Consider the following 12827-nt stretch of genomic DNA (forward strand, 5'->3'; position numbering starts at 1 on the left):
GGGAGGCTCGTGGTCTTGGCTCAGCGTGTGAGCCTGACTAGTCTGAGCACCTGCGATGGGTGTGCTTGTGTGTGGTGTCTCTCGGGGACGCATCCCCCGCAGGCTCCTATCCACCCATCTGCTTTGCTTGTGGGCGACTCTTTCTTCATGAGAAGATTCCCAAAATCGATACTGTGCCCTCTGTCAAAGCCAGTGGCATCACTCCCAGGGTGGATTTGGCCAGGAGCTGCACAGAGCTGGGTGTGCGCTGAACTTCCATTCTACCAAATCATCCCACCCTGCCGTCTGTCAGAAGGCCCTAAGGTTTAAGCAGTCTTTTTGCAGGGAGGGAGACCAGCCTGGGCCCAACCACTTTCACGTGCCAGAGCCCAACACTGGTGGGAGGGTGTTTCTTCACCCTCGTGCAAAGGCACTTCAGCGTGTTCAGTCTTGGGGTCCCCAAACAGTGAGGCCTCGCAGTAAGCTGCTTGCAGAGGTGCGCTGTTTCTTCCGCGGCCATGCAGAGAAGACGCACCATGCAAAGTGAAGGTGGGCTGCTCGGGCTCCGCACGCCCTCCTCCCTGGCAAGAGGGTTTCCCTGCAGCAGCGCGTTCCCTGGCATGTCCCACCACCTCCTCCCAGGCATTTGGATATTTCACCTTCCCGGAGCCTTCGGAGGGGCTTGGGCACCTAAAGCGCAGAAAATACAATAGGCTCCAGGTAATGGTCTCAGCCAAGCTGAGTTCCCCCCACTACCACCACCAGCTTTCGTTTTCCCTTTTAAAGTCATCAGGCTGGTTTACCCTAGTGCCCATGTCTGAACAACTACTAGGAATAAGGGCTTGGGAAAGCTTTATTTGCTGACACCATTTGTTTCAGCAAAAATATAGATGCAGATATATCCCCAGAGAAGTGTCTGCACTGGTATAGTTTCTTTGGTCTGGGTGAACAAACCAGACTACCCCTACTCCAGGTATGTTTGCTAGCTGAGGTATAGCAGCACATTTTTAATATGGCCCAGGCCGCAGTGGCGGCTCCTAATAGGTCTGTGGTTAGAAGTTAGGCAGTCCTAAGTTGCATTATTTTTCCCAGAGATTTTTTTACTACCCTGCTTATTCTCTGTATATTGCCAAACTAGCAAAGCTGTATGGTGGAGCTTGCATTTAGTTGGACTCAAAGTCTCACAGCCTGTTTTGTCCTGAGATATTTTGTCAGATTTGGGGGGCAGTGGCGGCTCCTAATAGGTCTGTGGTTAGAAGTTAGGCAGTCCTAAGTTGCATTATTTTTCCCAGAGATTTTTTTACTACCCTGCTTATTCTCTGTATATTGCCAAACTAGCAAAGCTGTATGGTGGAGCTTGCATTTAGTTGGACTCAAAGTCTCACAGCCTGTTTTGTCCTGAGATATTTTGTCAGATTTGGGGGGGGTGGAAGACTCTTGGATGTCAATAAAAATATGTTGCCTTTATCTTGGCTACACTTATATCATACTAGAAAGTAATTCCTCTGTATGTCTGCTCCTTGTTCTCAAGGACCTCTTGGAGGATGAAAAAAAAGCTGTCCATAGGTATATAAAAGCTGGCCAGCCCCAAACCACTCAGATCAGTAGGCTTTGATCAAAAGGGTTTTCTTTTTCCTCCTGGGTTGTTTGGGGTTTTTTTCCCCACAAGATATTTAAACTCTTATTACACTTATGTAATGAAAATGTAATAAATGTGTGTACATTTATGATGGGAATTTGAATCCTTGCGAAAATAAAATTCTTCTGCTGAGAATCACAGGGTATCTTGTTATCTCCTGACTCCAGGAGGAGGGAATTTAACTGATGGATAGCATGTGATATGTAATCAAGCCACAGCTGCAATCCCTCCTTTCCTCCCCGCCCACCCCAGGTTATAAATGGCAGAGGGGCTGAGGGCTTACTCTTGCGAGAGGGAGAGAGCTTCTTGTGGTTTGCTTTTGCATCTTCCCTTCTTCAGCTCTGTCTGAACTGCTCTGTCTCTTGCACTGTGCCCATAAGGGGTTCCTTGGTTTTGGGGATTAGATAATTTTCTTTCACTAACACGCGTTCATTCAATATTTGTGTGCTCACAATGAAACCTGTGTTACTTTTTTTTGCAAACCTGCAGACTTTCTCACTAAAGCAAGCACCGAACTTCTGCATGATTTAAGATTTTTCTTAACCTATTTTATAAGAACTTGGCTGGTTTTTTAAGATACTTTTTGGCAGCAAGCAAAACCTTGTGCTTTGTAGATTGCCTAAGTTAGGGTCCCTTGGCAGTATTACAAGACAAGAAGATGTTTATAGCTGATGATAATTACTCTTCCTGCAGTAGAAATGCTTAGAAGCCCCACTAAATGTTTATGTCTTAATTGCAGTGGGTTTATTTGAAGGGGGAAAAAAAAAATTCCCACAACTCTCTTCTCCATCCTTTTTCCCCCCTCACTCCTTAATACAATTTAAAGAAAGGAAGTTTCTGAAGTATGTGAAAGTTTCTGCACTCTGCCTCTGGTATAAAATCTTGTCAGTTTTTTCTTCCTTTATTCATGTGCTGAAGGAAGACGTTTCAAACTTTAACCTAAACAAAGCTATTCAGTTTTGGCCAAAAAGCAGATAATTTGCCATTTGCACTCTGGAAGTTTGAATAGGGGAAAAGAAAACCCGAACAAACAAAAAAGCCTGCCTGCTTTAGTGTGAGTAATAGAGGGAAATGGGTATAAAAACCTATAGGGTTCTCTTCACCCTTTTGGCCGTTTGGAAATAACACAAGGCATATTTAGGAAAGAGGAAAAGGTTTGCATGATGCTTTAAGAAGGCTTCCACCTGCCTTTTCTACCCCAGCAAAACCACAGCAAACACTGGCCCAGCTTCCAAGCTGTTGTTATTACTCGATGCAAATCGGATGACTTCTGTGGCCAGGATTGGCTGCAGGAAGCACATGCAAATCAGTTGGTTCTTTATAAAAAATGATTATCTTTCTTCCCCAACTAGCCTGGAAAGAGTTAAAATTCCCATGCAAAAGGTAGAAGAGTTCGAGGGGGTGTCCATCTGAATTTGAATAGATATTCTTCCTTCTTTCACTGGTGTGTACTTTGCCTCTTTTAAGGAGGACATGAGCAATCCAGTGTAAAGTTGACTATTCCCACCTTGTATTTCAGCTGTCCCCGAAGGAGAACGTGGCCCGGGGTGTGGTGGCAGCCATCACTTCAAGGGTAAATGATGTATTTATTGGCATTGATAAGGATGGGGGGAAATATGCAGGACCTAGATGGCAAAGTATTCTTCTTGCTCCTGGGTTGGGGACAGTGCTTTGGAGCAAGGCAGCTTCTTTGTGGTTTGCCAGGGGTGTGAGCATGTGCATGTGGGAGAAAGCAGGGTAAATAGTTTGCAAATAGCGATCAGATGTATTGAGAGAAACAAGCTGAGTTTGCAAGGGAGTGAGAGGAGAAGAGAGACTTCTCTCCCTTCTCTGAGAGCATCTTGCTCTGTGCCTGCCTTTCTGAGGTCCTCACTGCACGTGCTTTGTACAGCACCAAGCACTGGCCCGGCGGAGCCATCTGGGCGGCCAAGGGAAGGCTGTGGGAGAGGAGGGGAAAGCTGGGAGGGATGCCCTGCTTCCACAGGAAGGTGGTGGAGGACGGTGTCAAACTGAGAGCCACACCAGCTGGTTTGGGAAGCCTGCATAAAGCTCGGGCGAGAGGCTGGGAGGGCTCCCAGTGGTTAAACAACCCCTCATCCTCTGTGCGGGAAAGGAATGATGCGAAAGGTGAGAACAGAACGCAGCAGCAAACTGGGGAGGGGGAAAAGGAATGAGGGGGATGCAAAGAGCAACAGGAGGGAAAGTGCATCCTCGGAGCTGATGAATATTCTAGTGACTGTATGTTGAGGAATCAGAAATTTGAAAGTCTGATGGTTTATTATAATTACACATTCATTTGTGCTGTTTAGTGGAAGCCACATGTGCCTGTTGCCTGGGACTGTGACCTGTTATTAAAATCAGTTGTGCCTCCTTTTTCAGAGATCAAGATGAGCGGTGATGCGGCAGATTCCACAGATAATCGGCATGAACCCGACCAGGTGGAGCCGGGTAAGGAGGGTCCGGGACATGGGGGGCAGGCGAGGGAGCCCAAGGAGGGAGGGGAAAGAAAAGAAAAGAAAAGGGGGGCATGGATGCTGGAAGTTTCTGTCCGTGCTTTGCTTGACTCCTGTTGCTGCTACATTGCGCTCTTCCAACCAGCCTGGGAGTTGATCAAGAATGCGCTCTGGGCTAGGATTGTGTTTGTACCTTGATCAGCATGCAAGATCCTTCTGTAACAGCAGTGAATCAGTGTGTGTCTCAGTAATGTCCTCTGCGGTTTTAGCATGGAAATACACTTACATCTTGCCAAAGGAATAATGCCATTGAAATAATCTTGGTCCGCTCAGTTTAGCACAAACAGCTCCTCGTTTTATGCAGGGTTCGTGTCAGGAACGTTTCCTTAGACAAAACTCCCAGGGACTAAGCCTTTTTTGGCCATGTATATGTAGAAAAATGGGAGGGACTTCGGGAATAATCAAATCCAGCTAGGTAGCTCCAGCAATAATTTATCACTCTTCATCTTGAAACATGATTGGGTTTCTCATCTCCACTACTCCCACCTGATGGCTGCTCATACTCTCGCTGCTCCGTGGCTAGAAGCCCCAGTTTTCCTTGAATATGGAAGGCTGAAGAACAGCGTGATCCTTTGAAGATGATAGCACTGGTGTTAGCACTGATATCTGCCAGGTTGTTTACCAACTCCTGCACTGCCACAAAGTGTGATATACACCAGAAAAATCAGGTTTGTATTTTCTGGCATCACTTCTGACTGCCATTGCCTGCAGTGGGCTTTGAATGCAAGACCTCGAGGCTGTAATTTCACAAAGGCTCGTGGTCAGATTCCTTTTTAGGCAAATAAACAGCAATAAGAAATACTTTTAGCACCCACTAGGCATAAGAAATTAAGATTATTAGAAAGAGTGAGGCTCATTTATAGACTTAGAAATAAACATCTTTTAAAACTAAAACTCATAGAGACAATGTAGAAGAATCATTGTTCTTTGAGTAATGAAGAGCCCTAAGCTTGGGGTGGGGGTAGGTGTAGCAGCAGACTAAAACTTTGCATGGAATGATTTTACTGTTTCTCTCTTACTCTTGTCATTTGAGAGGTCTTAGAAAAATTGAGATCTTGGTAAAGCCAGAGAAACCTAGGCACGTTTTAATGGGACTAAAAGACTACCTCTTTATTTACAGCATACATTGAGGACTAGAAATCCTCTGTGCTCTTAACTATTAAGCTGGGTTATTTGACATAATCTAAGGTAGAGATAAAATCTGGTTCTATTCATGTCCATGAACTCTGATTAACTTTGGTCAGGTCAGCTTCTGCTCAGGGCTTTCAGATAACCCCAAGTTGTTTTTTGTGATAAATGTTTCCAAGCCGCCTAGCAACAAACGTGTCCCCGATTTCCCAAGCTCTTTCAAAAAACCCTGGTAGCTGTTACAGGACCTTAAATTGGGAAGAATTCAGAGTCTCCTGAAATATTTTGTGCATCTTGGCACACAGAGCTGATGGATAGCATAGTTGAATCAAGATTAGGGAAGGCTGTATTATTACAAGAGTCAGTATTTGGTTTTGGTATTGGCTGTTACTAAATGTAGTGGGAGACTCTCGCTGCTGATGTTGTAGTCAATAGTGTTAAACAGGCGAGAAGCTGGAACCACAGTTGATTGGATAAAATATGTTTTTCAGCTTAAGCTTTCCAGACAACTATTAGTGTTAGCTGTAGCACCTCTTTCTAGTGGTAATTGAGAAAAGAAAGCAGAGAAGTGAAGTCAATTTGTTTTAAAATAACAAAAATGTTTGCAGCAGCATTAGCTCTGCTTCTGCTCCAGGAGCCTTCAAATCAAGCAGGGAAATCAGAACAAGTAAATCTCCTTCATTTGCAAAAGAGTGACACTTCCCTGCGGACTGATACAAGGAACCTGTTTAAATTATTCTTTTTTCTAATACAGTCCACATGACTGGTTGATCTTCAGAGATCAGACTTAGCTGTGATGAGAGACACTGCAGAGAGCTAGGAGCTTCTTGCGGGACTCTAGCAAGCAGCCACAAGCCCTCCTGCAGGGTGACCAGTCCCTTGCAGGACTCTCTGAGAAGAGGGTGGCCAGAGCAGGATCGCACGCTGTTGCTCAGCTGTGTATGTTATAATTCAGATGGTGTAACCTGGCACATCAGCCCCACTGGCAGTCACGACCAGCCAAGCCCACGGAGGGGCTGCCTCGATGCTTTACGTAAAACCTCTATACATCTTTGTCATTTTTTTTTTTCCTCTTTCTGACCATTCTGTTTATAAACAACAAAGCTCTTTGTACTGAACTTCCCTGGAAGTTTTTATTTTCCCTTATACACATTGTTAGAGGAATATTTACTGCAACACCTAATAGTTTAGTGTTTTGTTTACTAGCTTCATGTGGGAAAATCTGTTTTCCAATGACTCATTAATTGAAGACCTGTTTCCTAATGAATTGGACCAATCGACACAGCCCCCCAGGAATCTTGTTACTCCCAAAGGAGAGGGCAGTTACCAAACTAACAATATTATAGCTTATAAAGAATGGAAATCCTTCTAGGTGCAGATTTACAAAGGCCTTTCATCACCAAAAGATGCAGACTGGCTCCAAGAAGAATTTAAAAAAAAAAAAAAAAACACAAACCAAAAAAACCTGGAGGGAGTTGGGTGCCAAAATGCTTTTGTAAACCAAGCCCTTGATCTAAAACTGATGCCTAAAGATCTGATGGGAAGTGTCAGTAGCAGAAGCGTAATCTCATCCTTTCATATCTCTGCCAGTTCTAGGCTTAGAGGGGAAAAAAGGGTAATTTGGGGCATTATTTTGCTTTGAAAGTGTTTAAAATAATCATGGGGCTTTTTCTTTTTTGAGAAAATTGTCAAAATTGTTCATCTTTCATAGGAGGTTAGGAAAGCTAAGCTTTTTTCTTTATTTTTCATCCACACCAATTTCGTAGAAAACGCTTCAAAGCTTTTAGTCAGGTGTTCTCCAAAAACCCATGTTTGTTTGATTCCACCCCACCATGTCTACTGGTTGTAGTGAAATTTTGCCATTTCACAAAAAGCCATGATTTAAAAAAAAAAATTCTAAGGAATATCAGCTACCCTACCCAGTCCTGTGAATCTTAAGCCCTCCTTCACTTTAACTCTGCCTTTTTTATCACAGTACATGTGTGAGGGGGAAGAGGGGAATTGGCACAGGTTTCTCCCGTGAGGGCCTTGGACTGCCTTCCCCATCGCCCAGGAGTTGTGTAGGTCAGCCCCAGTCCGAGCACTGGGATGTCTCTCCAGTCTGAGGGTCCTCTTTACCCTTTCCTGCATGATGCCAGCGTGGTTTCATGCTTGGCGTGCAGCGGCTGTGGCTGGGCTCACAGGCAGTCCCGCTGACTCCATGGGGGGTAATGACAAGCATGAGTTTTATGCTTGGCTGTAAGCTCTTTTCATCTTTTTAAACTGATGAAAGCCATGCCAGCAAGTTCTGTGTTGATTTTTTTTTTATGGGAACTGTGGGGGCTTGGCACTGCAGAGTGTCGCCCCTGGTCTTCAAGCCGAGAGGCAGAGATCTCCCCCTTCTTGTGGTTTATCTAAGCCCTCTGTATCTGATGCAACAAAATGCTGAGGTGGGACTTGCCTCTGTCTGTCTGTTTGTTTGTGTCAGACACTTGTTCCCCGTTTATCTGCTTGATCAAAACAGGTTACACCAAGCAAAGCTACTTCCCTTTGATTTCATCTGTTGAGGCTATGGGGGGGAAGCCAAAGCTTTAACAAAAGGGCGATAGGGAAGCTCTTCAAACACAACCATCGGTAACTGAATAGCTGCAGGCGCTCCGAACATCTTCCCTCCCCACCCTGTAACACAGGGAACTGGCCAGCCTGCCAGGAGCCCAGGGCGGGGTGCACGATGGGCATCCCAGCACACGGGGAGAGGAGCTGGGGTGTGTACGTGTGGGTGCAATATAGGACAGCCCTACAGCATTATCACTGCCTCAGGAGCAGCTGGTATCGCTCCCTGGGACGGTGGCGGTGGGCTGACCTTGCAGCTTCGCCCAGCTGGGTCGGGTATGGGATCTGGAAGAGCAGCAGCCAGGTAGAGGAGTGCGGTTTCCCAGGGAGGGCACATGGAGCCAGAAAGCTGGACTCTTGGCCCGCTTCTGACTCTGGTGGCAACGGCAGCGGGGTTATCTAACCCTGACAGCTTGGGTAATATATCCGGGTGCTTTAGGAAGCAATAAAGCAGATATCCTCTCTCTGAGGGTAAGAAAGACCCTTTCCTTTAAACCCCAAGGAAATGAAAATGGTAAGGAGCTATGACACATCTGCTCCTATGGTCTTGCAAAGTATCCCTTTTGAGGGGACGCTCCTTTGAATGTCATTCTTCTCCCTCTGCATCCTCAACTTCAGCCAGCTTCTGCCCTTGGAAGGATGCCAGCATGAGACACCTTCCTCTGCTGCTGCTGCAAGACACTTAAGGTCACCTGGCAGTGGAGGAGAGAAAGCAAGGGCAGCTCTGAAACCGGACACCAAAATTTCCCACCCAAGCAAAAGATCCTCCCAGTATCCCGGCTTCTATGTCAGTGCATTTTGCATTAAATCCATATTAGGGTGGATGGAAAAACGGAGACCTTGTCTCAGTTTGCCTCTCTGCCACACACTCCCTGTACAAACTTAATTCTGTCTGTCCCTGTTCCTCATCTCCAAAGTGAGGGTCCCAATCTTTTCTCCCACCTTTTTGCCAGGGTGTAAGCTCTTTGATGCAGGTGCTGCTCTCTCCAGGGATGGGTACAGCTCTCGGCAGAATGGAGCCCTGATTTCTGCTGGGCTCTGGAAACGCTGCTGTTTATTGTATTCCAACTGTAGGTGTCTGGGTAGGGTCTCTTTTAAATGTGATGGCTCATGCTGGAATAGGGTATGGAGGCTCTGACCTCTGCATCAGCTTCTAACTCGGGCAAAAGGAGATGTGCACAAGCAAGGGATGTCAGACTGAGCAGTGCAATGGCTTGTGTGAGATGAGTTGGTGGGTGCTCAGGCTGTGCTGCTTGGTGCACGCGGGCACTCCTTGTTGCATTCAGCAGGCAAGCTAAGGGATGCGCAGTCTGAGCTTTTCTCTTTTGCCTTTTGTTGTTACCTCTTCAGATTGGGCTGGAAACAGATTGCCAGGCCAAAGTCTTTTGAGGAAACTTGGCCTTCCCTGGCCCCACGCTGAGCCTAGTCCTTGGCCACGCCTTTGCTCTCCAAGGCTAGCTCTCCCTGGTGAAATTTTCCTCAAAGCCTCCAGGATTTCTCTTGTCTCTTCCCCCTGCAGCCATGCACAGCCCCAGGACAAGTCCGGAATAAATGAAAGCAGCAGCAGTCGGGCTGGAAACAGCTGGTTGCTATGGCAATTGGGCCTGCTCAGGATTTGCATAAGGCTGATGATTTTCATAGCACAGCCACATTTAAGGCAAGCAGGAGAAATTTCCATATTCCCAGCTCCAAGTCAGTTGGGGCGTGGGGGAGGCCAGGAGGGGGCTATTTGAAATTCAAATGAGGGTGATTAGGGTTTGAGGTTGGGTTATTTTATTTTTTTTCTTAAACATCCCATTATGGAAGAGGATAAAAAAGGATGGGGAGGGGAAAGGGGAACAAAAGGCTGGTTTGACTTGAATTAGAGGGGCAAAGGAAGAGCTGGTCTGATCTGCCTCTTGCCTCTGGTCTAAGAGAAGAGACTTGCCCTCTCCCAGCACCTGCAGGTGAAATGTTTTCCGTGGGAACAACTGCTGCCCTCGGGTTTCCTTCTGGAAACTGCCCGAGTCTCCCACACTTGCTGTCCTGCTTTCTCCCCCCGCTCCCTGCCCCACACGAAGGGTATGTTGCACTCGGAGCTCCAGTGGGACTAGATGTGATTTCTTTGAGGCACTGCTGACAAAGGAAAGGCGTTTTTATAACCCAGGGGTTTCCACCTAAATGAAACACTCGAGTCTTCAGTGAAAGCTTCCCCTGGAGTCTGTAGCCGTCTGACTGAGTCAGCACAGATTCACTTTCCTTGCTAACCAGCCTGAACTTTCCCATGGAGATGCTCCAATGCCCCGGTTTGGTCTGTTTGTGTCTTTAGAGCAAACTGTTAACATGAAAACTGCAGCCCTACCTGGCTGCCTCAGAAACTCCCCATCCTGTTCACGCTTTCTCCTGCTCCCTTTAAAAAGCACTTCTTAAGGTAAGCCTTGGGAACAGCGAGCATCCCAGCAGGGCACGTAAGGGTCTGGGGAACTGACTGGTGTCTGCTCAGCTTCAGTTTCTGCTCCCCAGTGCTGCTGGACACAGCTGGAGGGAATCAGGGGTAGCCACTAAAATGGAGAGAAGGTGATTTAGGTGAGCTCCTACCACGCAGGGCTTTTCCTGCTAGTTCTGGAGAAGCCACTGGTCTGACTGCTTGGAACAATAGCATGAGGGCTATGACTTGGTATTTGCTCGAGTCTCCAAAGTGAATTGAAATCCTGAGGAGTGTACTTGATGCTGAGTATCTTTTTTGCTTAATAGAACCACATCCTTCTCAGTGCAGGTGAGCATTTTGCTTCATTTACAGCATGTGGGTCAAGTATCATTTATAGTTCTGATAATTGTTGCCACTCTTTTCTTTACCTGCTCTTGGGTAACCTTTTAACTTCACATGTTGTTTGAGGTGAGAGATTTGATTCTTGTCTCTGTTAATGTGAACAAGTTAATTTCTCAGCTTCTAGAAAATATACATTGAAAGGCATTCTGCATCTGGCCTGCTTTGTCAATCTCTAGTGGCATTGTGCTTTATCAACTGGAGTGCTAAAATCTTCAGGATAGGTGAGGTTAATCTTAATTTTAGATATTCAATACTTTGAGGCTGAAGTCTGACCTACTCACCCCAGGCTCCTTGTACAGTCAATCACGAAAATAGGTATCTCCAGAAGGTGATTCATCTCCCTGCTGTCTATCTCGGGGGCGAGATGAATTGCCCTCTGGAAGCGCCTGCTTCCTCTCTGTGGCTGTAAAGGGAGCCTAGAGCAATTGGCTCAGAATTAGACACCTAAAAGTTAGACATCTAAGCCCAGGCAGCTGAATCCCCTGCCTGGTGTCTGCCTGGCACTGTTCCTCCATCGCCATTCAGCTGTTCTGAATTTCCCTCCCAAATGCATGCGGCAGCAAACTGATTCCCTGTGGGAATTCCCCAACACCTGTTAAAGATTGAAATCACCTTCTAATTCCCTGTCCCTTCTATGCAGCTGAGATCAAACTGTGAGGTGAATTAAGTGTGTAGTTGGGTGGGAAGGGGGATAAGGTTAGCCTTCTGGCTGTGGCCCTGTTTTTGTCGTCGGGCGAAAAGCCACGGGCGGCTGTCACTCCCTGTAGGTGACATCTGCATGTTGCTGCATGTGTTTGCCTTGCGAAGATGAAGGCACACTGCAATCTTTATTTTACTTTTCTCCCATTACAGTGCTTTTATCCTCAAGTGCCAGACTGGCTCGGCAGCTTCCAGTGGGAATCGTGTCAGTTCTGATAGAGCACTTGTCTTTGGTTTTCAGAGCAAATGGCACGTTCCAGGCAGGGGGAACAGCAGCGGGTGGGGGGAAGCGTCCGGAACTGTTCTGCTGCTCCCATCCCCAGAGAAACCTCCCCAGGCAAACTCGCACCAGATCTGATGCCAGTGCTATGCAAAACAGCTGCCAGGTGAACCAAGGAGAGCAGCACAGTCCTTGTCTGCCGGCTGAGCTTATCGCTGCCTTTTTCCCCCTGTCCAGAACACCCATAAAGAGGGGAATGAAGGCTTGTTTGATGGGGAAGCCTCTGGGAACCATAGTGCAAGGGGCTCAAAGCAATCTTTCTCCATTTAAATCCCAGGGCTTCCCCAGTTTGATGCAATTTAAGGAGGGGAGGACTGCGTCTAGCAGACGCTGGAGACTTTGGATCCCATTGTGTCTGGCTGGTGTAGCAAGAGGCAAGTTGTTGGCTGGTGCGAAGCTCCATTAAAATTAGTGGAGTTCTGGCAGTTTACAGCAGCCGAGAATCTGCTGCCACTTACACTTTTCTTTCTTTTTATCTCCTGGAGCTAGAAAAGATTAAATCTTAAGTGCAGATCCTTGTTGTTTGAACAGCCCGTCCCTTTGAGGAGAGAAATGACTACTTCGGTGTGAGTCCTGATGTTGATGGAAACTGGGAGGAAACTGAGTCCATTTTTAAAATATTTGTAGGATAGTTACTGATTTAACTGAAAGAGGAGAGTTGTTATCCCTATCACACCCAAACCTTGGCTTGCAGCTGGAATCATTTGAATTTTACTCGAACACAAGCTGTTACTGAAATAGAAAAAGATGAGATTTGTTTGCAAATAAATCTGTGCACAAACACTCACTGGTCCTGCTAAAACCAGCTCCCATTTACATAACCACTGGGAGCAGCAATCACCTCGCCCAGTTTTAAATATCTCACTCTTGGACATCTAAGCCTGAACTAGTTGCCCCTGGGTCCCTTTGTAGTCAATAAAGAGAAATAGTCATCTCCAGAGGGCCATTCATCTCAACTTAAGATAGGCGTCTAAGATAGGTCAGATGAATGGCCTCTGGAGGTGCCTATTTCTCCTCACTGTCTACCAAGACAGCCTGGGGCAGTTATCTCAGACTTAGACGCCCAAGCTACGACTGAGTTAATGTCGGTCTCGATGCATATTTGCAGCATGCTCCACTGTCACAAAGTACCTGGCTGAGGTGCTCCCGAACACCCCTGTTGATCTGCAGAGGGACGTGCAAGAGAAC

The 12827-nt window shown here is 46.6% G+C and overlaps 1 protein-coding gene across 1 annotated transcript in view; it reads left to right on the plus strand.

Annotated features, from left to right (window-relative positions):
• POU2F3 (POU class 2 homeobox 3) overlaps nucleotides 1-12827 on the plus strand; it is a 42089-nt gene that overhangs the window by 1496 nt on the left and 27766 nt on the right. The window contains exon 2 of the mRNA XM_009579375.1: nucleotides 3998-4066. Coding sequence (XP_009577670.1) covers nucleotides 3998-4066 — 69 coding nt within the window. The remainder of the gene's footprint in view (nucleotides 1-3997; nucleotides 4067-12827) is intronic.

This window comes from Fulmarus glacialis, unplaced genomic scaffold (genome assembly GCF_000690835.1).
Source record: "Fulmarus glacialis isolate BGI_N327 unplaced genomic scaffold, ASM69083v1 scaffold26496, whole genome shotgun sequence".
Taxonomy (NCBI): domain Eukaryota; kingdom Metazoa; phylum Chordata; class Aves; order Procellariiformes; family Procellariidae; genus Fulmarus; species Fulmarus glacialis.